This window comes from Marmota monax, unplaced genomic scaffold (assembly GCF_021218885.2).
Source record: "Marmota monax isolate L192 unplaced genomic scaffold, Marmota_monax_Labrador192_F-V1.1 WCK01_AAM20220418_F8-fsc00111, whole genome shotgun sequence".
In the NCBI taxonomy this organism is placed as follows: domain Eukaryota; kingdom Metazoa; phylum Chordata; class Mammalia; order Rodentia; family Sciuridae; genus Marmota; species Marmota monax.
In genome coordinates this window covers 700,961-728,395 of record NW_026695067.1, presented here as the reverse complement: position 1 = coordinate 728,395, position 27,435 = coordinate 700,961, and the positions used below count along the sequence as shown (strand labels likewise).

The 27,435-nt window shown below is 36.0% G+C and overlaps 1 protein-coding gene and 1 non-coding gene across 4 annotated transcripts; one reads left to right on the top strand and one right to left on the bottom strand.

The window, feature by feature from the left end:
* Positions 1–311: 311 nt before the first annotated feature.
* On the top strand, positions 312–26,884 carry Morf4l1 (mortality factor 4 like 1). 3 transcript variants are annotated; one of them, XM_058573836.1, is made up of 13 exons: positions 312–366; positions 5,670–5,716; positions 7,944–8,011; positions 11,732–11,845; positions 12,940–13,026; positions 18,419–18,499; positions 21,104–21,129; positions 21,630–21,718; positions 22,491–22,592; positions 23,794–23,882; positions 24,339–24,511; positions 24,885–24,969; positions 26,624–26,884. In XM_058573836.1, the coding sequence occupies exons 1-13, from the start codon at positions 327–329 to the stop codon at positions 26,706–26,708; spliced, it is 1,086 nt and encodes a 361-aa protein (XP_058429819.1). In that variant the 5' UTR covers positions 312–326; the 3' UTR covers positions 26,709–26,884. The 3 variants fall into 3 exon arrangements, with proteins under 3 accessions (XP_058429819.1, XP_046283811.1, XP_046283812.1); XM_046427855.2 differs by having other exon boundaries at positions 11,729–11,845; XM_046427856.2 differs by lacking the exon at positions 11,732–11,845.
* On the bottom strand, positions 9,096–9,201 carry LOC124081773 (U6 spliceosomal RNA). Its single transcript, XR_006848114.1, has one exon. It is a non-coding gene; the product is annotated as a U6 spliceosomal RNA (small nuclear RNA).
* Positions 26,885–27,435: the final 551 nt, after the last annotated feature.

The following is a 27,435-nucleotide window of genomic DNA, read 5'->3' as shown; positions in this document are numbered from 1 at the left end:
CGACTCGAGGTGGAGAGGCGACTCGAGGTGGAGGAGGGGCGCCCGCCCCTCCCCCGGCTGCACGTCAACGAACTCGGAACTACGCATCCCGGCGTGCCCCGGGACAGCACGGGCGCAGAGGCGCGTGCGCGGCGGGCAGCCGTTGGCTGGAGCAGCGGATGCGCAGGTCGCTGTGTTGTGAGGTCTACGGGCGCTGGCAAATCGGGCCCAGGATGTAGAGCTGGCTGTGCCTGACGGCGCGTCTGACGCGAAGTTGGGTGGGGTAGAGAGTAGGGGGCGGTAGTCGGGGGTGGTGGGAGAAGGAGGAGGCGGCGAATCACTTATAAATGGCGCCCAAGCAGGACCCGAAGCCGAAATTCCAGGAGGGTGAGTCTGTGCCCTTGGGAAAAGGCATCTAACGGCGCAGGGGAGGGAGGCGGGCTCGGGACGGTCGAGGCTTGCGGGCCGGGCGAAGCGCGAGCCGCGCCCAGAGAAGGCGGCGGGCTTTGCTTTGTGCGGGGAAAGCGCATTGCAGAGGGTGAGTTGTAGTGCGTCATCTGGAAAAAATGTTCTGTGAAGCGAAAGCATAGCTAGGGCTTCGGAGTGGAGAGGGAGCGCTTAGTGCGTGGCAAGGCGTTCGTGCATGTTATTGTTCTGAGGAAGAGGGCGCGGAGAAAGCAGCCTATTGTAGGGAGGCGACTGGGGCGCGATGGCGGCGGTTAGGGGAAGTGATGTGGCGGTGTGTGGGGGGGAGCGGCGCCTGTTTTGCGAGCTCGCGCCGGTTGCCTGGCCTCGTGGTCAGCAACGGCTGGCGGTCCCGGGCCGTCTGGAGTACCCTCAACCCTCCTCGGCATGGTTGAAACGTTCGGTCTCCATGTTGTTGTGGAGCGTGGGGGTTGGTTTGGCGCCCCGGGGCGGGAGAACTGCGTTGTAAAATGGCCGCTGCAAGATGGCCGCGCCATCATGGCAGCTGGCGTCTCGGCGCCGTGCGCCGGCGCCGCTTCAGGGCAGATGCGGCGCCCCCTTGCACGGCGACCTCGCGCAGACCCGGTGCTAACGTTTACCTCAGTGGTGGGTGGGGATTAAGGGGGAAAAAAATCCCGAGGAGCGGGTAGGGCGTTTCCGTCAGTTTGGTGTTGCCCGAAGGCATCATTTTAGCTTACCTGAGAGCACCGCGCCTAAATCCTACGGTAAAGTGAGTGCGCTCTTCCTGTGCGGTCGCTCGTAAAAAATAATTAAAAGCGACTTCAGTGTTAAGGGCTAAGTCCCTGGTCTTAACGTGATTTTTAAAAAATACAGCAGTTTGACCAGTTGCAGTAATATTTGATTCACAATAATTGGAAAGCTTATTGATTATTATTTTGGATTTACTGACGTTAGAATCTGACTTCCAGTGAAGATCGCTCTTCCAGTGCTTCCAGTCCATCTATTTGGGTGGAGATTTAAGATTAAACTGAAAAGGAAGTAAAACTGTAGGCAAAGAGGAACTGCATTTCTCTATGGATGTACATGCCAGTTACCATAAGTTCCATGTCCAAACGCTTGCATAATTTTCTCATTTAAGATTTTTCAAAAGTTTTTGATATATATATTTTAGTTTTTAGTTGTAGTCGGACACAACCCCTTTGTTTTATTTATTTATTTTATGTGGTGCTGGGAATCGAACCCAGGGCCTCACACGTGCTAAGTGAGCGCTCTATGGCTGAACCCAAGCCCAGAGTTTTCAGATTTTTAATGCGTTGAAATTACTTCCACGAATCATAAAACCCAAACAAGTATATTGAAACTATGGTGTATTTAAGGGGTTTCAGGGGGTGTTTTCGGTGATAGGTGGCCATTAATACCTGTTTCTCTCATTTGGGTAAACTGACTTTTTATAGATTTCTTTATTCTTCTAGGTGATTCAGAACAAGGTTTTTGTTTTTGTTTCTTTGTTTTTTAAATGGTACTTGGTTTTGAACCCAGGGCCTCACATATGCCAAGCAAGCACTTTACCACTAGTCAGTGGATATAATGAAAATGGAATGTGAACTTGAATGGGGAAAATATTGTGTTTATCATCTAGCTGAAATTTATTATTTCAATTATCAATTTACATCCTCACAAAAGAAAACAGAAGTATTAGCTGTTCGTTTTTATGTTTCACTGTTACCTGAAAAATATATGAAGCTATTGTTTTTGGTACTGGATATGGAACCCAGGGGCCCTTTACCACCACTGAGTTACATATCCTTTAATTTTTTTTTTTTTTTTTTAAGTTGCTGAGGCTGATGTGGAACTTGGAATCCTCCTGCCTCATCTTCCCTAGTTGCTGGGATTACAGGCATGTGCTGCCACACCTGGCTTATTATTAAGATGTTATTTATGCTCATTGCTTCAAAATTATGGTAGTTAATTGGCTTAGCAGTTAAATCTTGTTTACTGCATTAAATAAGGGACTCCCTAATATCAGAGAAAGCAATGTTTAAAATAGCTTTGAAAACAGCTTCAACGGTTGTTTTCTTTTGTAATTTGGTGTGTTTTATGTGTTTATTAAAATATTCTGAGAGGTCATAAAGCTTCACCAGGCTATCAGTACAAAAACTTAATCGCAGAATCCCTCCGGAGGGGCAGTCAAGGGTGTCCATTTTGGAGGAAGGAAGTGCTTTAGTTCTAGCAGGATGTTAGAGTGAGGTGGAGAATAACAGCTAACCAGAATCCCTGTGCTGGTTATAGTTGTATAATTGGAGAAGAGTAGGAACAAAGACACCCCTGGGCAAGATTGTGAAAGCTATTTAAGGTTTTCTACATTTACGGTTATTTTCCAGGTATGTTTTCACTTGAATTTCGAAGCTGAGTTGTATCACCTTTGAGAAATTTTAAGATGTTAAGAGAATATTTTGAAAAAATATTTAGTGCTAACAAGATTATCTTGAAATGCTGTAGAAGAGTAGAAATAAGAGTTGTCATAAAATGTCCCCCCCCCCCAATTCTTTTAATTTTTTTATTTATGTGGTGCTGAGGACCGAACCCAGGGCCTTTTGTATGTAAGGCAAACATTCTACCCTTAGCTACAACCCCAGCCCCTCTCCCCCCAAATTCTTATAAATGCAGAAGTTTTTTCTTACACGGTAAAATGTATTTTCCATTAGCAGTTTAAGCAGAGTGACTTTTTTGCACAGAACTTGGTCTTCTACTTGAAGTTCTGTTAAAGCATAGGATAGCACAGTGTCACAGGCCTGTAATCCCAGCCACTCCCAGTGACTTTGTAGCCTGAGACAGAAGGATGGCAAGTTGAAAGCAGGTCTGGGCACTGAAGTGAGACCCTATCTCAAAGTGAAAGGGTTTGGGATGTAGCTCAGTGGTAAAGCGCCCTTGGGTTCAATCCACAGTACCCACCCCGACACCCCCCCAATGGGATAAAACAAAATCGTGGGCATCTAGTCATTGTTTGAGGGAAGACTGACTCTGTCAGGAAAGTACCAACCAGTGGGAGAATGGAAAACTTTGAATTTGACAGCATTTGGGCAGAATTACCTTTGTAGTTTGATATTAGAAAACATTTAGGGTGGAGAAAGTTTCCTATCTGATAACAGTGGGTTGCTGGTTCCCCAATCTTTTTGTCCATTGCCAAGAAAAATAGGCTTTTTTCTTTCTTTCTTTTTAAATCATGGTTTATACTCTTCAGGTAGCTGTTATGTTTTTTCAACTAAATATTATGGATAGGTAACTAGAGATCCAAGAGGGCCTCAGTGCAGTAGTTTTGGTATCAGCAGTCAAGATTTTTTTTTAAAAAGTATGCTATTTCAGAATGCCTTGAAAATATATCTGGAGGGCTGGGGATGTGGCTCAAGCGGTAGCGCGCTCGCCTGGCATTCGTGCGGCTGGGGTTCAATCCTCAGCATCACATACAAACAAAGATGTTGTGTCCGCCAATAACTAAAAAATAAAAATATTAAAAAAGAAAGAAAATATATCGGAAAGTGAAACGAGAGAGATCCATATATGATCTTTGGTGCTACTGTTTATTAGTAGAGTAGTTTACCCATTTTAGTTCTTGTCCTTGGGATGTTGGAGAAGTTTTTGACTAATCTGTAATCACCTTAAAATTCAAGCTGGATATAGGCCCAGTAGCCTCTAGCAGTAATTCTTCAAAGAGGAATTGCACAAAGATTTTATGAGAATTTTGATTTAAAAGTGAAAGTTATTGCAGAGTCTAATAATAAGAGATTCTGTCTCTGGTGAGGCTTGAAATTAAATACATAGTTGAAGAATACTCTAAAAGATCTTTGATTAATTTTGGGAATTCTGTAGGATGAAATTTAGACTTCATAGCATGACCTATATGATGTTTCATATTTCATAGTCTCTGTGACTTTCACATGTTTATCCTGTGCTCCAGGGGTAGTGAACTGCAAAGTATTTCTGATAGTGGTTAACACTTCAGTGCTTTTGTACGAGTTGTTTACACTATCTTCCTTCTTTGTGACTCTCCCAAGTAGCTCATTAGGCATTCTCTCTATTACTTATGAAGGTAGTTACTGCATGAAATCCAGGAAATTGTACAAACCTATTTGTCTAGGTGTGAGGGTCCTTTATTAATCTGTCAGTGCCTTGCACAATAGGTCGCATACAAACCCAGATAACTGTATTGAGAAATATTAAGATACGCTGTGGAATTAACTATTTCAGGTTGAAGGTATATCCATAAATCATGTTTTTCTTTTAAAGCTATGCTTTAAAAGCAATACCATGTAATTTTAAAATGGTGGAACCTATAGTTAACTAGAATTGGTCTAGTAGGTTATTTCAGTTTTTACAGCTAAAGCAGTTTGACCCTGTTGAATACTTTAATTGCCTCTGGATGTGTTGAAACCAAATGGACAGAAAATTGTGTGAGATCTTTGTTACATACCAAGTGTAATCTGAGGCAATTACCAGAAATTGCCTGCATGATTTGTTTTATCATAGAGATGAGATGTCTCATCCAATAGCACTCTTGAGATTTTGTATGGTTTTATTATTCTAATGATGAGCTCAATATATAGTGTAAGTTCTAAAGGTGAGGATTTTTTTTTGTCTATTGTTTTGTTCATTGTACATTATTGAACATATTTGAGGAATGAACACAGATAGCTGATGCCTTAAAATTCCAGCCAACTTGCATGCACATTGAAATTTCAATGTGTAGAATATTTTGCTAAGTAAAAGCATAGGAAGTAGAGATGTAGGTGGAAGTTTAAATTCCTAAAACTTACAAAAATACATAAAAAAGCATTTTAAAAATTGGATTCCTGGGGCTGGAGTTGTAGCTCAGTGGTTGAACGCTTGCCTAGTATGTGTGAGGCACTGGGTTCCATCCTCAGCAGCACATAAAAATAAATAAGATATATATAACTTCAAAACAAAACCCTGGATTTCTGGATAATACTGTTAGAATAAATTGATCATCCTTCTCAATAGGTAGTGCAGTAAATAATTATTTGCTTAGCGGTTGATGATTTAAATAAATTGCTAACACTAATTGTTTTGGTTTATTTTATATGCCCTGGCATAAGCTTATGGTGAAGTTTAATCTGAATTTTATATGCCCTGTGCTTTACCCATTTTTCCTAATATTGCTAGGATTATAATAAAATGTGATGGTTCTCAGATTTGAATCTATATATGGAAAGGGTTTAGAATTAATGCAATACTTTTCACTTTTACAGGTGAGCGAGTGCTGTGCTTTCATGGGCCTCTCCTTTATGAAGCAAAGGTATGGAATCTTCCTTTTGAGAAGTTGGCCAAAACTATTGGTTAAATCTACTTCTAATATCAAATTTCAGTGTTTTCTTTGTTGGGTTCAGTAGGAGAGCTGCTTTTTTTTCATAGATTGCACCTCCCCCCCTTTTTTTGTTCTGGGTTTCTTACTACTTAGTGGGTCAAACAAATTAAAACATTCTTACTCATGGTATCTTACCTAACTTACAGAAGATTCTTTAGGTAAAGTAGCATTTGAGGAAAATGATAGAAAGTGAAGGTTGGTTGTGGAAGGAAATAGTATTTTGTAGTTAATAAGGGAGGGCTGCCAGTTACTTTTATATGCAAATATAATCTGCTGAGTAAGGATTGAGCTGATTGTTTTATAAAAATTGAGCTGATTGTTTAGTGTTACAGGTAACTGAAAAATACTAAAAACAATATACTTGTTGGTGCACTGGCTACTTTTAAAACCTGGCAGGTGTGCTCCCTCCTTGATCATTGTGTGCTCAGGTTATAAAAACCAGTATAGTACATTTAGCCAAAGGTAAATAATGCATTTTGTTTAATTAATTTATTTTTGTGGTGCTCAGGATTGTGTATGCTGGGCCAGCAGTCTATTATTGTGCTACACATCCTCACACTTTTTTGTGTGAAGGGGGGAGGAAGGCAGGTTTTGTTGTTGTTGTGTGTGTGTGTGTGTGTGTGTGCGTGGTGCTGAGGCTTGAACCCAGGGCTTTATGCAATGCAAGGCAAGCACTCTTCCAACTGAGCTATATCCCCAGCCCCCTGCAGGTTTTGTTTTGAGATGCCATTTCCCTAAATTGCCCAGGCAGGCCAACAACTTGGGATCTTTCTGCCTTACCCTTCTGAGTGGCTGGGATTAAGGCATGTACCATTGTACGCAGTCCAAAAATGTTTCCTTTCTGATAACTTCCTTTTTTTTTTTTTTGATACTGGGAATTGAATTAAACCCAGGGGCACTTAACCAGTGAGCTACATCCCCATCCCTTTTTATTTTGAGACAGTTTTGGTAAGTTGCTGAGGCTGATGTCAGACTTTCAGTCCTCCTGAGCAATTGGGATCACAGGCTTGAGCTGTACCTGGGCTTCTGATAACTTTTTTTTTTTTTTTTTTTTTTTTTTTAAGTACAAATTTTTGGTACTAACAAATTAGTAGGGGATTGAACCCAGGGCCTTGCTTGTGCTAAGCCTACTCTACCACTGAGCTACAGCTGCAGTACAAGACACACATTTAAACACTTCAGTGTACTTTTTATAGCAGCAGTTTTAAAAGTTGAACCATAGGGTTGCTGATGTAACTCAGTATTAAGAGTGTTTGTCTAGCATACTCAAGGCCCTGGGTTGAATCCCATTACCACCAAAACCGAGGGGGGGGGGAACCTATGCACATTATAAAATACAAAATAGTATGATGTTCAAAGGCCATTTCTACATAAATATCTGGTGAATAGTTTATCTTTGTGAAAATATTCTTAGCATAATTATAAATTGTCAGTTCTTTGCTAACCATTTTCACTTTTTGTTATTTGTGTTTTGAATGAATAGATAATATGTTTATAAAATTACTAATCCTGTTAAAGATTGATATTTTGAGTGTTATTTCTGTTTTAGGAACTTATGATAATTCAACTTTAAACTGGTTGGGTTTTCTCTCTGGCAATAAAACACTTCTAGCAAATAACTTTTTAAATGGCTATTGAATTAACTTAATTGTGGTTTGTTTGACTTCCTTTTGAACACTTTTAAATCCAAAACCAGATACTCATCACTTGTCAGAGTTAATGACTTTAATAATTGGTTTTGATTTGATTTTTTTGAAGGAATTTAAGAGCTGTTTTTTGAAACAAATCAGTATATTGCCTTTCATAAGCTAATCAAATCATTTTGAAATGAAGGAAGTTCCTGAATACAGTTTTTTTTTTTTTAAAGCCCAATTACAGCTTTCATTAGCTGTGCTTTGATAGCTTACCTTGCTTACCTAGCTCATTAATTTTAAATTTTGAGGTAACCTTTTATGCAATGGGCCTATTGACCAACGAAATTTACAATTTTGTAACTCAAGTTCTTTAAAATCTTAGTGTTTAGAGTCAATTTTTGTTAATTTTGTTAGTCAAAAATTTTGTGTAGTTGTCCTTGAAAGATTGGATACTTCAAAGTTATTTAGGAAGCGTCTCTTGTTTCTTAATATTTCTAAGTGAATTTGTCTTTTTTTCATTTCAGTGCGTGAAGGTTGCCATAAAGGACAAACAAGTGAAATACTTTATACATTACAGTGGTTGGAATAAAAAGTGAGTATTAGATTTTTAAAAGCAATTTTTGTGATGTCTTAATGTAATATAGTATGTTTTGAAGCAAGGGTAAGCCATTTGTAATATGAAGAAACTATTAGAAATGAGAGTTACTAGGCCTTTCATTTCATTTGTTTATTTGCAGTACTGGAGGATTAAACCCAGGAACATGCTAGTTCTGACCTACATCCCAGCCCTTTTTGTTTTGAGACAGGGTCTTGATAAATGTCAAGGCTGGCCTTGACCTTGATCATCCTCCCATCTTAGCCTCATTAGCTGAGATTATAGGTGTGCACTGGTAACCATTTTATTTTATAATGTATGTGAGTTTTGGAAGAATGTCTTAGATTCTAGTGTGGTGTCAAATAGTGGTTGAATGATGAGTGGAAGCAGCCCATTTTTTTTACAGTTTGGTACATTTTGGGGTACCTTTTTTGGCCTTAGCATCAACCCAATGACTATATGTATATTTCAAGCAGTTAGACTCCGAACTAGTTGGGTTTTTCTGTGTGAAAAAGGAAATAGTATAAAAGTTGGTTTGAAAATGTGACAGAATTGATCAACCCATTTTTGTGAGGTTTAGAAATATCGTGAGGCCCACAAATAATTTCATCTTAATAAATTTATTTGGGCCTTTTGTAATTTTTACTATGAGAGGTTTTTAATTACTTTTATTAATGATGTTCTTTGCTTCAAAAATAACATAACTAACCAGGAACTAGTTATTTAGGAATTGTTTCTAGTAACTTAATGCTTTGCGTCATCTGACCCAGGCATGGTGCTGTTGCTTTGGAAAATTTCTACTGAATTTATTGGCACATTGACTTTGATCTTTTATACAGTCTTCTCTCCAGGTGACCAACCCAGCACCCTTCCCCACCACAAAGCTATACCTGTTGCTTATTTAAATTTTTATGTTGTTTATTTTTTTAAAAAGCATGGAATATGGGCAGGGATTGTGGCTCAGCAGTAGAGCACTCGTGTAGCGCGGGTGGGACCCAGGTTCGATCCTCAGCACCACATAAAAATAAAGGCATTGTGTTGTGTCCATCCACACCTAAAATAAATAAATAAATATTTTTTAAAAAACATGGAATGCTTCACAAATTTGTGTATCATTCTTGGGCAGGGGTCATGTTAACTTCCTATATTCTAGTTTTTTTTAGTATATGTGCTGCAGGAGCAAACACTTAAATATTTTGAAATGGAGTCTTCCTAAGTTGCTGAGGCTGATGTTGACTTTTGGGTTCTCTTGCCTCAGCCTCCTGAGTCACTGGAATCATAGGCATGTATCACTGTGCCCAGCTAAATTTATTTCATTAAGAAAAATTTTTTATATGTTAAATATTCTTTGTTAACATATTAGACCTTTAACTTCCATTGGTACAGCTGTGGAAAGGTAGAAATCTAATATGCATGAATGTACGTTCTGATAACTTTTTGAGTTTTCTTTTTTTAAATGAGAATGTGTGTTTTATTTTAGTGGAATATGATTTACATACATTAATGCGCAAATTACACATGTAACCTACTGTATTAAATGAGAAAGTTTTAGTTAGCATAGAAAATTCTCTCATGGTAATGATAAAGAGCTTCTAATAATAAGTAGGCAATATTATTACTTGAGTGATCTTATTGACTTTTTATTTAAAATACTGAGAAATTAGGAAAATAATGGAGAAAACTGTCTTTTGGTGTTTTAGAATGTAAACTGATTTTAAATTGATTGATATGCAGAAACAGAAAAATTCATCTTAATCCTGGTGTATCATAGCTTTCTCTCCATTAAAAAAAAATGAAGTGTTAAAAATGCATTTTAGTTTTCAGTTACATATTTTGCTATTCTACTGATACTCAGTTAAATTGAGTATTCCCATTCTCTGTGGGAAAGAAAATATGCGTATTGTGAGTGCGGGAAAGTTCAAAGTCCATTCAAGAAATCAAAAGCAAAGCAAATTTATGGGTAGACCTACTTTTCCCTACCTCAGCTTTTTTTTTTTTTTTTCTTGTTTTAGTTGTAGGTAGACATAATACCTTTATTTTACTTATTTTTTTTATGTGGTGCTGAAGGTCAAACCCAGTGCCTCACATGTGCTATACAAGCACTTGACCACTGAGCCACAAACCCAGCACAACTTCTTGCACTTTTTAAAAAAAAAAAAAAATTATTTTCTTAGTTTTAGGTGGACACAATATCTTTATTTTACTTTTATGTGGTGCTGAGGATTGAACCCAGTGTCTTATGTATGCCAGGCGAGCACTCTACCACTGAGCCACAACCCCAGTGCCCAACCTCTCTCACTTTTAAAGAACTGTTTAGGATTTGACTTTAATAGCTGTGAATGATTTTTGTGGTTGACTCTTTTTCATATATAATATACAATAAAGTATATATAAAATAAAGTATTCTGTATAAAATTACACATAGATGTGTATAGTTCAATGACTGGATTTTAAGTGGCTTTTGTACTTCCTCAGAGATCGTGAAAATACCAAATACTTGTATTTCCTGACTTCACTGTTTAAAAAAACAATCATTTTTCCCATTTGATGGATTATAGTCCAGAAATAAATGAATGGTTGGTTTCTGTAGATGTTCCCCCCCCCCCCACTTCAGGAAATTTAAAGAAATGTCATTATATGTCAGTTTTTTTGTTGTTATTGGTTTTTTCTTTCTTTTTAGTTATACATGACAGTAGAATGTATTTTGACATCATACGTGGAGCATAACTTCCCATTTTTGAGTTGTACATGATATGGAGTTACACTGGTTGTGTATTCATATGTGAACACAGGAAAATTATGTCTGATTCATTCTACTGTTCTCCCATTTCCATCACTTCTCCCTCGATCCCACTCCCCGAAATAGATATTAGGCTTTTTTTCTCCTTGTCTCCATAGGTCTATTGAAGATATAATGTATTGGAGATGTATTTTTTGTGGTTGAATTTGGTATATAAACATAATTTTGAAAAAAAAAAATTGATCTTTAGGAAGAAGGTGGAAACTCTTAAATCCACTTTGAAAGGTGGAGTTAATCAAATGCCCAGCAGTATGTTGTTTTTTTAATACTTTTTATATTCTGCTCATGAATTGTGGCTTTGAGAATTAGTCACAAGCTACCTTAGAAAATTCTGAGATTCTTTTATGCTTGACCTAAAAAATTTTTGTGTGTGTTTGGCCTCCATTTTGTTATTCTTGTGAAGGTACTCCTCAGAGCAGAGGATGTTGTCCATTTCATTTTCCTTGATTTTGGCAAGGATTTTCAGCTCTTAACCTATAAAGGGAACTAGTATGACTTGGCTTTTACATCAAGGTGTGTTCACTGCATACATTTTGGGGGAAGCGATTTGTAAGTCTCTAAAGTGTATGTCAAATAACAATTAGCTCCCTTTGATTTATGGAGAATTGAAATAGATGTAAATGTATACTTTTAAAAAAAGATTTTTCATTTTAAAATGGTTTGTAGACTCTCTTAAAAAATAATTCCACAAAACTTCAATCCCCAAATTGAAATTTTCTTAAATTTTAGTTTATGTATACTTTCACAAGCACAATAGATTACTAAGATATATCTAAATTTTCAAAAATCTTATTGGAATTTGTTGACACAGACATTTAAATATTCCATTTGTAAATGAATCTTACTTAATAAAGCTTAAGCTAAATTCTGCACCTAGTTACTGAGATTACTTTGTACTATGCTATCTGTATCAGAAGTGCTGTGAGGCCCAGGCGCTCTGAAAAAACTTTGAAGACACGTGAGGATATTGTAGCCCTTTTTCCTGTTCCTGAAGGAGCTCCCTCAGTACACCACCCCCTCCTGACCTCTAGGTAAATGCATGTTTTAAAGTTTTCTCTAGGAATGGTGTTGAGGATTGCTTTTTATTTATTTTTCCTTTGGCTATATTCTATAAGAGGTCAGAGGTGGGAAATTGTTAAAGATATTGCTTTGAGAACACACCTAATTGTGTCACTAAAGGAGCTCCATCAGCAGGAGAAAAGGCTCACTTTGTTCAAAAAGTTCATCATTCCCTAAGAAATATTGTCCTTAAATGAACACCAGCAGAAGTGCCAGAATGCCTTGTCAACATTATAATAGAGTGATTCTGTTCTACCTTTTAGTGTTCAAAAAAAGTCCTCTGGTCAGCCTTGGAAATTTGTGTATTCATATGTGAGTGAATGAAAATAGAGTGGTATAATCTGGTAAATCATAGTAATACTTTAATGTACAAACTTACTTGAGTAATCTAGATGGTGAGTGTTGGTAGAGTTTCTAATGTGTTTCTGACATACTGTGTTTGGTTTCTTGTCAGGGATACTGAAGTATTTTGCATGCATTGTCATAATAACCCTATGAGATATAGGTACTTAATATCTAATTATCCCCCATTTTACAGGTGGTGAAAATAAGTCAGAGAGCTTGTAATTTAGTTATTACACATAAGTAGGGTTTTTTGTTTGTTTCTTTGTTTAGGTCAATTTATTATGAACTTTTTGTGTGTGTGTGCTAGGGATTGAATACAGGGCTTTGTGCATGGTAGACAAGCACTCTACTAACTGAGCTGTATCCCCAGCCCCTATTATGAACTCTGTTTCATCTTTGGCAGTTGAAAAATTTTAAGATATTTTCGTCCCATAGGCTAATTGCTTAGACAGTCTTTAGCTATTTCTAAAACTGATTTGAATAATCTTTTAAATTCTGGCAGTTTAAATTTGGAATGCTGCTTCTCAGAATATGAAGTTTTCCTTCTTTACAAGACAACTTTAAATAGATTTTCATTTTAGTTGAGAATGGATTTGTAGTACCATATCCCATTATTTCAGAAATCCAAGGACTTGCCTCTTGGATCTTTAAAAATTAATTGGAGGATAGAGTCTGAATCATCATGAAAATGTTTTTGAATAATATTTTTATTCCTTTTCAGTTGGGATGAATGGGTTCCAGAGAGCAGAGTGCTCAAGTACGTGGACACCAATCTGCAGAAACAGCGAGAACTCCAAAAAGCCAATCAGTAAGTTTGTTTTGAGAAATGAATATAGAAGTGAAATGTCTGTAAATTAGATTTGGGACAAAGAATGAGCAATGGGAATCAATGTTGGCTGCCTGCCTGCCTATAAAATGATTATTGGTACGTGTCAGTGGTTGTGTTATGCCTTTGACTTCAAGTAATCAGATAAGCCTTTTCTAGGTAAAGGAAATAGCAACCTATCATTGTTTGCATCTGTCTTTAGAGGTTGGTTGAAAACATAGCTGCATGTAGTTGGGAATTGCTATAGGTATAAACTCATTGTTAAAACTACAGTAAGACTACTGTCTTACCTCTTGAGCTCTGTGGAAGGCACAGTTGGTGGGGGAAACGAGGTATTCCTGTTAATACACATCTCTGGGAACAGGGCAGAAGGGACTCTTTCAGACTATGTGTGTATGGTCTGTAAGATAATTGTTCTCATTTACATTTTCTTTTTAAATTTTTATTGTTGGTTGTTCAAAACATTACATAGTTCTTGGTATATCATATTTCACACTTTGATTCAAGTGGGTTATGAACTCCCATTTTTACCCCTTATACAGATTGCAGAATCACATCAGTTACACATCCATTGATTTACATATTGCCATACTAGTGTCTGTTGTATTCTGCTGCCTTTCCTATCCTCTACTATCCCCCCTCCCCTCCCCTCTTCTCTCTCTACCCCATCTACTGTAATTCATTTCTCCCCCTTGTTTTTTTTTCCCTTTCCCCTCACTTCCTCTTGTATGTAATTTTGTATAACCCTGAGGGTCTCCTTCCATTTCCATGCAATTTCCCTTCTCTCTCCCTTTCTCTCCCACCTCTCATCCCTGTTTAATGTTAATCTTCTTCTCATGCTCTTCTTCCCTACTCTGTTCTTAGTTACTCTCCTTATATCAAAGAAGACATTTGGCATTTGTTTTTTAGGGATTGGCTAGCTTCACTTAGCCTAATCTGCTCTAATGCCATCCATTTCCCTGCAAATTCTATGATTTTGTCATTTTTTAATGCAGAGTAATACTCCATTGTGTATAAATGCCACATTTTTTTTATCCATTCGTCTATTGAAGGGCATCTAGGTTGGTTCCACAGTCTTGCTATTGTGAATTGTGCTGCTATGAACATCGATGTAGCAGTGTCCCTGTAGCATGCTCTTTTTAGGTCTTTAGGGAATAGACCGAGAAGGGGAATAGCTGGGTCAAATGGTGGTTCCATTCCCAGCTTTCCAAGAAATCTCCATACTGCTTTCCAAATTGGCTGCACCAATTTACAGTCCCACCAGCAATGTACAAGTGTACCCTTTTCCCCACATCCTCGCCAGCAGTTGTTGTTGTTTGACTTCATAATGGCTGCCAATCTTACTGGAGTGAGATGGTATCTTAGGATGGTTTTGATTTGCATTTCTCTGACTGCTAGAGATGGTGAGCATTTTTTCATGTACTTGTTGATTGATTGTATGTCCTCCTCTGAGAAGAGTCTGTTCAGAGTCTAATAGACCACCATACAATAATCATGGGAGACTTCAACACACCTTTCTCACCACTGGACAGATCTTCCAAACAAAAGTTGAATAAGGAAACTAGAACTCAATAACACAATTAATAACCTAGACTTAATTGACATATATAGAATATACCACCCAACATCAAGCAGTTACACTTTTTTCTCAGCAGCACATGGATCCTTCTCAAAAATAGATGATATATTATGTCACAGGGCACCTCTTAGACAATATAAAGGAGTAGAGATAATACCATGCATCTTATCTGATCATAATGGAATGAAACTGAAAATCAACGATAAAAGAAGGAAGGAAAAATCATGCATCACTTGGAGAATGAACAATAGGTTACTGAATGATCAATGGGTTATAGAAGACATCAAGGAGGAAATTAAAAAATTCTTAGAGATAAATGAAAACACAGACACAACATATCGGAATCTGTGGGACACATTGAAAGCAGTTCTAAGAGGAAAATTCATTGCTTGGAGTTCATTCCTTTAAAAAAGAAAAAACTAACATAAATGATCTCATACTTCATCTCAAAATCCTAGAAAAAGAAGAGCAAAACAACAGCAAAAGAAGTAGAAGGCAAGAAATAATTAAAATCAGAACTGAAATTAATGAAATCGAAACAAAAGAAACAATTGAAAAAATTGACAAAACTAAAAGTTGGTTCTTTGAAAAAATAAATAAAATCTACAGACCCTTAGCCATGCTAACAAAGAGAAGAGAGAGAACTCAAATTACTAGCATACGGGATGAAAAAGGCAATATCACAACAGACACTTCAGAAATACAGAAGATAATCAGAAATTATTTTGAATCCTTTTACTCCAATAAAATAGAAGATAGTGAAGGCATCGATAAATTTCTTAAGTCATATGATCTGCCCAGATTGAGTCAGGAGGATATAGACAACCTAAACAGACCAATATCAATTGAGGAAATAGAAGAAACCATCAAAAGACTACCAACTAAGAAAAGCCCAGGACCGGATGGGTATACAGCAGAGTTTTACAAAACCTTTAAAGAGGAACTAATACCAATACTTTTCAAGCTATTTCAGGAAATAGAAAAAGAGGGAGAACTTCCAAATTCATTCTACGAGGCTAACATCACCCTGATTCCTAAACCAGACAAAGACACTTCAAAGAAAACTACAGACCAATATCTCTAATGAACCTAGATGCAAAAATCCTCAATAAAATTCTGGCGAGTCGGATACAAAAACATATCAACAAAATTGTGCACCATGATCAAGTAGGATTCATCCCTGGGATGCAAGGCTGGTTCAATATACGGAAATCAATAAATGTTATTCACCACATCAATAGACTTAAAAACAAGAACCATATGATCATCTCGATAGATGCGGAAAAAGCATTCGACAAAGTACAGCATCCCTTTATGTTCAAAACTCTAGAAAAACTAGGGATAACAGGAACATACCTGAATATTGTAAAAGCAATCTATGCTAAGCGTCAGGCTAGCATCATTCTGAATGGAGAAAAATTGAAGGCATTCCCTCTAAAATCTGGAACAAGACAGGGATGCCCTCTCTCACCACTTCTGTTCAACATAGTTCTTGAAACACTGGCCAGAGCAATTAGACAGACAAAAGAAATTAAAGGCATAAAAATAGGAAAAGAAGAACTTAAATTATCACTATTTGCAGATGACATGATTCTATACCTAGCAGACACAAAAGGGTCTACAAAGAAACTACTAGAGCTAATAAATGAATTCAGCAAAGTGGCAGGATATAAAATTAACACGCATAAATCAAAGGCATTCCTGTATATCAGGGACAAAGCCTCTGAAATGGAAATGAGGACAACCACTCCATTCACAATATCCTCAAAAAAAAAATAAAATACTTGGGAATCAACCTAACAAAAGAGGTGAAAGACTTATACAATGAAAACTACAGAACCCTAAAGAGAGAATTAGAAGAAGATCTTAGAAGATGGAAAATTATACCCTGTTCATGGATAGGCAGAACTAACATCATCAAAATGGCGATATTACCAAAAGTTCTCTATAGGTTTAATGCAATGCCAATCAAAATCCCAACGGCATTTCTTGTAGAAATAGAGAAAGCAATCATGAAATTCATATGGAAAAATAAAAGACCCAGAATAGCAAAAACAATGCTAAGCAGGAAGTGTGAATCAGGCGGTATAGCGATACCAGACTTCAAACTATACTACAGAGCAATAGTAACAAAAACAGCATGGTACTGGTACCAAAACAGGCGGGTGGACCAATGGTACAGAATAGAGGACACAGAAACCAATCCACAAAACTACAACTATCTTATATTTGATAAAGGGGCTAAAAGCATGCAATGGAGGAAGGATAGCATCTTCAACAAACGGTGCTGGGAAAACTGGAAATCCATATGCAACAAAATGAAACTGAATCCCTTTCTCTTGCCATGCACAAAAGTTAACTCAAAATGGATCAAGGAGCTTGATATCAAATCAGAGACACGCCGTCTGATAGAAGAAAAAGTTGGCTACGATCTACATACTGTGGGGTCGGGCTCCAAATTCCTCAATAGGACACCCATAGCACAAGAGTTAATAACTAGAATCAACAAATGGGACTTACTCAAACTAAAAAGTTTTTTCTCAGCAAAAGAAACAATAAGAGAGGTAAATAGGGAGCCTACATCCTGGGAACAAATCTTTACTCCTCACACTTCAGATAGAGCCCTAATATCCAGAGTATACAAAGAACTCAAAAAATTAGACAATAAGATAACAAATAACCCAATCATTTACATTTTTTTTAAAGAGAAAATTAAAAGAATTTTTTTTTTTTTAGTTTTCTGTGGACCAACATCTTTATTTTTTATTTGTATGTAGTGCTGAGGATTGAACCCAGCGCCCCCGCGCATGCCAGGCCAGTGTGCTACCGCTTGAGCCACATCCCCAGCCCTCATTTACTTTTTTTTTTTTTTTAATTTTTTTTTTAGTTGTAGATGAACACAATATCTTTATTTTTATTTATGTGATGCTGAGGATCGAACCCGGAGCCTCATACGTATAAGGCAAGTGCTCTACCACTGAGCTACAACCCCAGCCCCCTCATTTACTTTTAAAGCTGAAGTGTGTACTAAAAATATTGGAATCAAATTAAAAGAAAACATTGGAATTAAAACAGAAATGGAATTTTTCTTTCAGTTACATGAGACACCTATTATGGTCACTCTTTTATTACATTGATTTTAATTTTGGTAGATATGGAAGAGCCAAATATTAGGCCTTTCACTCTTTCCTGAATTTTGATTTTTGTAAATATATTGTCATTTGTTTAACTTGTTAAAAACTTGGTTCCAGAAGTGTATAAGCTTGGGAACCTTGATTTGAATATAAATTCTAGATTGACATTAAGCTGGCACAATTCATTTTTTTTACATAAATACTTATTTTTTTAATGTTTATTTTTTAGTTGTAGTTGAACTAAAACTATTTCATTTATTTATTCTTATGTGGTGCTGAGGATTAAACCCAGGGCCTCGCACGTGCTGGGTGAGCGCTCTATTGCTGAGCTACAACCCTAGCACCGCCCCCTTTTTTCAAGTGTATAATCTAAATTTTATTATAATGTTGATCCCAGATGTGCACCCTTTCAAACAGTAACAAATGAACCAGCAACAACATACATGGAGAAATCCTTGCAACTAAACACAATGTCTTAATGTCTGGGACTCTGGGCATGCTGCCCACAGGCTGGAGGAGACATCTTCAGGTTTAAGGCAAGGGGAAACCTACAAAAGGCACAACCACTGGCTACCCCTGGAAGAACGTCTTAGTTATTTTCTTATTTTTATGATGGTACTTATTATTTTTATGATGATCCTAATTGTAATTATTTTTGAAGGGAGCAGTATGCAGAGGGGAAGATGAGAGGGGCTGCTCCAGGAAAGAAGACATCTGGTCTGCAACAGAAAAATGTTGAAGTGTAAGAAGCTCTTTGTTTTAATTTTGCATACTGTTTTATAATTCAAACTTAATGCTCACTATGTGTTAGACTTTATTGAAAGTGGAAACTTTTTGGCCAGGTATGGTTAACTCACATTTGTAATCCAGCTATTAGAAGGTTGAGATAGGAGGATTGCAAGTTTGAGGCCAGTCTAGGCAACTTGGTGAGACTTGTCTCAAAAAGTAAAAAGGGCAGGGGGTGTGGCTTAGTGGTAGAGTACCATGGAAAAACAAGTCATTTTAGTGAATGGTCATGCACTCTGCCCCCCCCCCCCCCGTAAGGGTTGTTTTTTTTTTTTAAACAAAAAAGTTGTTGATGGTGTGTATATGGTGTTGTATATGCTGTGGTGAGAATCACAGTGCCTCACACATCTCGTGAGGTAAGCCTTTACCACTGAGCTACACCCCCAGCCCCTCATGCACTTCTTGTTAAAGGAAAAAAAACACTTTGAAGTGTGATTTATCTGAAGAATTTACTTTTCTTTGAAACCAGAGAAATCTTTACTTATGGTTTTAGAGTTAACAATCTTTTTTACTAAAGTCTTAAGTGTTAGTGATAAAAGGTAATTATACATTTTGAGGGCCAGTAGTTTTAGTATTTTATTGTGAGAATATAATTAGTTTGGCAAGGATTAGATGTTATTTTTCCAGGGTGATTCATATAAATATTCTATGTTCTGGTTCTTTGGAAAGTGACTGTGTAGTAGTATTCATTAGAATTTGATTAGCAGTTGAGTTCTTAAAAGGCATTCATTTTCTTTTTTTAAATAAAAATGGAGTTTTATCAGTAAGTAAAACTTTGGTTTATAATTAATTCTTTATCACTGTGCTAAAAGTTGGTATAGAAATCAAAGTGGCAGTGTGCCTAAGATGGGTTTTTTTTTTTTTTTGTATTTGAGTATAAAGTGTTATGAATGACTGAGTAACTACATGAGGTAACATTTTTAAATTGAAAGTTCTCATCCTTGAAAAATGGAAACCTTGACAGTTGTCTACTGGATCTTTTAACTACTGAAGCAGGAGGATCCCAAGTTCGAGGTTAGCCTGCGTAAACTTAGCAAGACTCTTAGCCTTAAAAAGTTTTAAAAACGGAGCGGGGCTTAAGGATGTAGCTCACTGCTAAAGGTAGTACCCTGTGCTTAATCCCCAGTGCCACCCCTCATCCAGGAAAAAAAAGCAATTAAATATGTTGGGGATTTTAAGGGTTATTATTATTTTAAGGATTCTTATTTTGCTTTGAGGTTTTAATATGACTTTCGTGTCCAGTTTAGTGCTAGTGCATCTTCAGTTTTTGGTAACTGTATATAGTTTTCTCTGAATACATATTAATGCTTCTGGCTATTATAATAAGATACTTGGAGAATCAGATTTACATTCACTACTTTAGAAGTCTAGGTTTTTCATGTTTGGGTGCATGTTTCTCAATAGGGAATGTGAATTTTGTTGGCATTTAGGGTTAATGTAGTAGCCTGTGCTTTGGTGATTCATTATTTAGTGAGTCAAGAACTTAAACAAAATAGAATCTAGCGGTTTCTGTTTTGATGATATAAATCAAATATCAGCAATTTATTGTATGAAACATTGCACATTTTGAGACACAGTTTAGTTTGCATGCTTCATTAATAAAATGAGCAAGAATGTTGAAGCAGTATTACATAGATAGCCCTTACTACTAGGATTCATTGAAGTATGGTTTAATCTTCAGAGTTGAGATCAGTTGTGTCAATATTTTTAATTTTATAGAGTGAATAAAGATTTAATGTAAAGTCTCTTGGTTTCTCTTTGTCTTCAACTATTAGCATGTATAAGTAAATTTTATGTTTTATCTTGACTCAAATACTGTCCCCATAATATTGTATTACAAACGTTAACTTTTCAGAGGCAGGGAAAAGCCTATACTTCAGATTTTTTTTTTTTTAATAACCAAACGTAAGTTAATTTGATTTCTGGCAGGGGGATAACCCCAAGACTTACAGAACAGTAAAACAAGATTCAGGTGTTTCGATAAGATCCAACTAGAAGTAATGTATAATTGTAGATTATATTTGTCAATGGTTTTCTTTGTGTTTTGGAAATAGTTATGCAAAGAGACAAAACTTTTATAATTTGGCAGATATAAATAGACTCAAGTTATGTTGCTATTATAGATAGAGATACATCAGCTTTAGGAGAAAAGTATAGTATTGAAAATGAGGGAATATAGTTTTAGGGGAAAAAAGTAAAAGTTTAGATCACTGGACTAACATGATTGGTGTTTAAGGAAATGTACAAATCTAAAATCAAAAATTAGTGTTTTGGAAAGGAAAACGAAAATAATTAAAGTATTATGGCTTTTAAAACTCCTTTTTTTGGTGGAACTAATAAAAAGTATGTCTCCTAAAGGATTCTTGGTTATTTTTTCCATTTTGTGGAGGAAGATGAGAATTTAAACATCAATAAAAATACTTGTGTTTGAGCCCCAAACTATGATTTAAGTACCTCATCCATAAAGACAGTATTTTTTTGTGAATTTAATCACAGTAAAGGGGAAATCAAATAGTTTACTAGAAATAACTTTGTTTTTCCTTTTCCCCCCTCCTTTTAGGAAAACCAAAAAGAACAAACAGAAAAGTAAGAATATTAACTTTCTTTAAATTAACCTATTTTGTCTTTATAGCATATGTATTTTAAATTCACTATTTTAAAAACTGACATTTTGAAATAAGCTTAATAGATCTATTAATGGTCTCAATCAAATATGAATCTCCCCGGTAATGTTATAAATAGAAATGTACACAGTGGTAGAGGCCTAACTGATCTTTTTCTTTTTTTTTTTAACCGTGAAGAAACTAGTAAGGATTTCATTATTTTCATCTGCTTTAGTCTCATGTTTTTAACCAATGGAAGACGGTGATATTATTAAGTATAGCCTGTACTAAATGTTTGGTAGAGATATTCATAAAAGTTGTTTCACGTAGAATTATGATTCTTAGATTCAAATAACCATGTGATGGAGAAATAATGAAGGCATGTTAAGAATTTGTTTTCTATAGAGTTTCTTATTTTATTTGCTTACCTCTCACCTGCAACCCCCCCCCCCCCCCCCCCCGCCAATCCCACCCCTTTTGTAGCACCTGGAAATGGAGATGGTGGCAGTACCAGTGAGACACCTCAGCCTCCTCGGAAGAAAAGGGCCCGGGTAGATCCTACTGTTGAAAATGTAAGATTTTAAGTTTTTTAATAGCCTGTTAGATTTCTAGTCTAAGTCATGTTATGTCAAAACAAGAAGCAATCATAGAACTTTGGTTCCCCAAAGCATTGCTAACATGCTTAACTAATGAAATTTCCTATTTTGGGGTAAAGGATATATTTGTATGTATCTTTGTTTCCATGTGTAGCTCTAGATTATCCCTGCCTTCAATTTGTCATCAGTGTTTAAGACTATGTCTTTGTGTTAGATTGGGTAGACCTACGGGGTCACAATAGATGGTTTATTAAATTTCAGCATGGTTTAATAAAACCGTGGCAAATACTATGAAATCCTATGAGTTTCACATATGTGTACATGAATATAATAGTTTTAGGATTCCTACTTAAGTAGTATACTAATGTGTTTTATTGTTATATATAATATGGAAAGTTAGTGAATTTGTTAATAAGAGTTCTAATTGACATTACTGAAGTTGAAGTTTCTAAGTAACAATAGTTATTAACTTATAACTTACAAACATTGGTATGTTCTGAAAATAAGTACTTTGGGACAGATTTTGAAGACAACTTTTATGAATTAATGATGTTCCTTTATAGTTGTATTGGGGTGCTCATGTGAACATTAGCAATGAATGGAAAAACTAAGCCAAAATGTTCCATTTCCAAAAGAGGAAATTCACCAAGAATTTTTACCTTAACATAAACATGCACTAAAAAGTCTTTAAGAGTTGTTGTTAAGCAAAGAAAGGTTTTATGTTTATTTTCTCTGTTTTTTTTACTAGGAAGAAACATTTATGAACAGAGTTGAAGTTAAAGTAAAGATTCCTGAAGAGCTAAAACCATGGCTTGTTGATGACTGGGACTTAATTACCAGACAGAAACAGGTAAGTTGAAAACTAGACAGATTATAAGCTCTGTGCTATGTGGTTGTGAGCACAAAGAAGATGACACTTGAATTTTGAAGCATGACTGATAAATAATATTTTATTTGAGAGACTGAAAATTACTTCAGAAAAAAAAGCACTTGGAGCGGAATAAAATATGTAATTATTTTATGACAATTTTAAAGAATGTTGGATATAGCTGATATTTGGAGGTTGCTGGGGCTGGAATTTATCCAGAAAATTAAGAGAATCCTTTTTTATTGGTCTGTCATTGGAAAATGAAAGATCTGCACATATCTATCTCTACACATAGCATTCTCTGCAGAAGAACCTGAATCTCATTTAGGTTCTAGGACTCATTTTCTACTTTATATGATGGGACTGTTGAGTAGAGAGGGACACGTTAAACCCCACAATAGTTACTTAAATGCAGAATGAGAACACATTAAATGATTTCTTTAAACAGACAAATGGTGTAGGTAGGGCTGGAGGTTATGGATGACTGATGATTGTGAGACTCAAGAGACTATAGGTCTTGGTCTGAATTCTGATTTGTTGGGAGGATTATACAGCTGCAGCTAAGCTGTCAAAATTTAAGCTATGGCTCTCCTACTTAATAGCCATGGCCTCAGACAAGCTCCTTGGTCATTTTGTGCCTTAATTTTTAATACATTTAGTGGAATAATAGTCCCTACCTCATAGTATTGATAACGAGGACAAGAAAGGCAGTTCTGTTACTGCTTCAGAGTGAGTCTAGCACATAAGATGCTAACAGTAAATAATGCCTTGATAATATCATTGAAATGTGTATTCTATATGTAGAGATTATATGTATGACCAGCAGATTGTCAGTTTTAGTTAGAGTTGTATCTTCAGGGGCTTGGGATATAGCTCAGTTGATAGTTGGCTTGCCTACCTTGCACAAGGCCCTGGGTTCAATCCCCAGCACCACCACCACCCCCCCCAAAAAAAAAAAAAAAAAAAAAACAAAGCTGTATCATCAGTATGATGGTCACTAGCTTATTTAATTGGAGCTAAATATAATTAAGATTGTAGTTCTTAGCAATGTTATCCATGTTTCAAGGGCTGAATAATAATGCCTTCTCCTATTTTGAAACTTTTGTTGCATACAAGCTTACCAGTATGATTTTTCACAGAAAAAGAATATTTGTATTTATGTAGATTTTTGTTGTTTGCATAGCTCTTTTATCTTCCTGCGAAGAAGAATGTGGATTCTATTCTTGAGGATTATGCAAATTACAAGAAATCTCGAGGAAACACAGATAATAAGTAAGAATTAACCCCTTTAATACACTCAGAGAATCTTTCTTAAGTATTTTTATTCCCAAATAATCTCTGAAGTTATGTTTTTGGAATATTAGTACCATCATTAGAATTTCACTGGTTTGATTCAGGGGCTGGCAAACTTTTCCTAAAGGCTCAAATAGTGAATATTTTAGGTAAAATTGAAGTAGTTGTATAGGTACTTATGGAATCATTTAAAATTTAACCATTTGAAAGTATAAAAATCCTCTTATTTTGAGGGCCAAACTTGGCTTCAGCATATTTCTGAAACTTTTTATGTATCCTTGTTAAATTTTTTATTAAAAAAAAAAAATTTCAGCATTAGTTTGTTGTCACTACTAGTTTGACCTTGAATTCCTTACTCTTGTGTTAGTTGGATTAATTTCTTTTTCAGTTTTCGGTGACCAGTTGTGGAAATAAATGGCTTTTGTTCATTTTCAGGGAGTATGCTGTTAATGAAGTTGTGGCAGGAATAAAAGAATACTTCAATGTAATGCTGGGCACTCAACTGCTCTACAAATTTGAGAGACCTCAGTATGCTGAAATCCTTGCAGATCATCCTGATGCACCCATGTCCCAGGTGTATGGAGCGCCACATCTACTGAGATTATTTGGTAATATACCTTTTGGAAAATGTGATTTTATTTATTAGCTTTTAATAATTTTTTTGTGTTCCCTAAATGAGTGAGGGGTAAAATCATTAACATTCTAAACCCTGACTACAGGGGTTAGGGGTATAGCTGAGTGGTACATTGCTTGCCTACCATGCAGGAGACCCTGGGTTTAATGCCCAGCACCACAAAAATGGGAGGGACAAATCCGCACAGCTTCATTGCAATTTGAACTCTTGTCTAAAAGTTAAATAGCAAAACTTGTTTTAAAATCATGTAATTTTCAAACTTTGATGGTTGTATTTGCTCACATAGTTGAACTGGGATGATGTTGCTGCTTTATATGTAACTTTGCTAAATTCTTTTGTTTCTGTAGTACGAATTGGAGCAATGTTGGCCTATACACCTCTGGATGAGAAGAGCCTTGCTTTATTACTGAATTATCTTCATGATTTCCTCAAGTAAGTTTAAGTATGGTTGAAATTAGACGCAAGAATTGGTGTGATATACTAAAAATTGATGAGATAGGAGAGATTGATACTAATTGCTAAAACAATGTAGAATAGGTATTTAATGGAACAAATGATAGAGTTGGCATATAGGTGCTTAAATCTCAAACCTATTAAGATAATAAAAAATGTAGAGTAATATTTTCATATTCTGGTACTGTTGTGTTTAAAAGAATTACCTTTAATTCATAAAGAAGACATGTTTTCTTTATTCAATAAAAGGATGAACAAACCAATGAAAAGTATGTCACAGGAGATTTATAGAAATGGCAGTAGTAGAAGGGATCATTAAAGCATGTTCAGCAGTATAATAAAATAGAAATTGTTGATCAGTAAAGTACCTCTTGTTACAGGTGTTTCCCCATTTCTTCAATCTCAGTTTAAAAGATTGAAGAAATGGGTTGGGAATGTATCCCAGTTGGTAGAGTGCTTGCCTCACATCCATAAGGCCCTGGGTTCAATCCCCAGCACCACAAAAACAAAACAAAAGATTGAAGAAATGGAGAAAAGGGAAATACTGGTTGCTACATCTTTGGAAACAGCATTTTTTATAACGGTGAATTTTAAACAACCAAGCAGCTTTTAAATGATGAGGTTGTTCCAAATACTGGTAAGGAAAGATAGCAATGTTGTCAGTTGAAGAAAAATTAAATTTTTTAGTAGTAGTGAGGCATGGTTGGTAGTGGTGAGGCGTGGTATAATTCCCCTCATTTGGTGAGAAACATTTCAATTTTTGCAAAACATTTGATTTTCCATATATGAGTCATAGTTAATTATCTTGAGCCTACTGGTAGGAAAAGTTAGTATTTTTATTTTCTACTTTGAAAATTTCCATACTTGGATTTTTGCACAATAACCATGCATTTTATTTCAAAACAAAACAAAACTTTGTAATTACAACATGGACCTGGGGAATCTATGGCCTTTGTTCTGCCAAAGATCTTCTCTGGACCTTAAGTACTTACTTAATTTCATGGTTCTTGGGATCAAAAGCCAATGTGCCTCTCACATGCCAAGGAAGAGCTGTGTCACCTAGCTACACCCTCAACACTGTTTATTTTTTATTTTGAGACTTGGTCGTGTTAAGTTATATTCTCGAACCTGTGTTCCTCTTGCCTCAGCCTCCTGAACTGGGATTATAGGCATGTACCACCATGCCCAGCTTCAGTTTCCTTTGAAAGCAAAGATTTACTACCATTTGAAATTTCAGGTTCTTTTTTTGTGGTGTGAATTTTAAGTTTAAGCTTGATTTACTTGTACATTTCTGAGTCTATACTTAAAAGAGTTTTGAAGGACTGAAAGCAATATCTACAGTATTCTTTTTGGGTAATACTGCCATATAATAGGATAATAGCTGTTTCTTAAGAATTGTTCAAAGTTGATGAAGACAAAAATTCCTCTCCTTGTTTAGAAATGAGGAAGGGTACTTTATTCTTTATAGCTGTATGTTATATGATCTCTTGTAATGTGGTTTTTCTGTGAGGTAGTGATTATTATTTTTAGTAAAATGTTAATAGGCTTATGTATATTCCATGTTATGTAGGAAGAGATTTGTATCAAGATAAGATTTTTAAAAATTTGTTAACGAATAACATTTAATTTTTAGGTACCTGGCAAAGAATTCTGCAACTTTGTTTAGTGCCAGCGATTATGAAGTCGCCCCTCCTGAATACCATCGGAAAGCAGTGTGAGGAGGTGTACTTCATTCACTTGTGTTTGGATCTCTGTAAACACATTTTTGTTCTTAGTCCTTCTCTTGTACAAATGATGTACTTTGAAGATGTTAGTGTATAACAAAATTGATGTTTGTTTTCTGTTTGAATTTAAACAGAGAAAATAAAAGGGGTTACTGCTCCTTTTTTCCTTTCTTTCTTTTAATTTCATTTCAAAGTTGCTACCAGTGTATTCTATGATGGACAACAGAGAGACATGCTGTAGAGTGTTTGCCTAGTTGACAAAGCTGCTTTTGAATGCTGGTGGTTCTATTCCTTTGACACTACGCACTTTTATAATATGTGTTAATGCTATATGACAAAATGCTCTGAATCCTAGTGCCAAAGGTTCAATTCAGTGTATATAACTGAACACACTCATCCATTTGTGCTCCTTTTTTTTTTTTTTTAATGGTGCTTAAAGTAAAGAGCCCATCCTTCGCAAGTCATCCATGTTGTTCCTTAGGCATTATATCTTTGCTCAAATTGTTGAAGAATGGTGGCTTGTTTCATGGTTTTTGTATTTGTGTCTTATGCACGTTTTAACATGATAGACGCAATGCATTGTGTAGCTACAGTTTTCTGGAAAAGTCAAATCTTTTAGGAATTGTTTTTCAAATCTTCAATAAATTTTTTCTTTAAATTTCAAAAAGCAATGTACTTGTCTGGATTTGTTTCAAAAATCTTTTTTTGGGGGGGGGGGGAA

Coding starts and splice junctions, on each gene's coding strand:
- Morf4l1 (XM_046427855.2), top strand. CDS start 327: ATGGCGCCCAAGCAGGACCCGAAGCCGAAATTCCAGGAGG. Junction 22,593..23,793: donor TAATTACCAGACAGAAACAG/GTAAGTTGAAAA, acceptor TTGTTTGCATAG/CTCTTTTATCTTCCTGCGAA. Junction 24,970..26,623: donor TATCTTCATGATTTCCTCAA/GTAAGTTTAAGT, acceptor TTTAATTTTTAG/GTACCTGGCAAAGAATTCTG.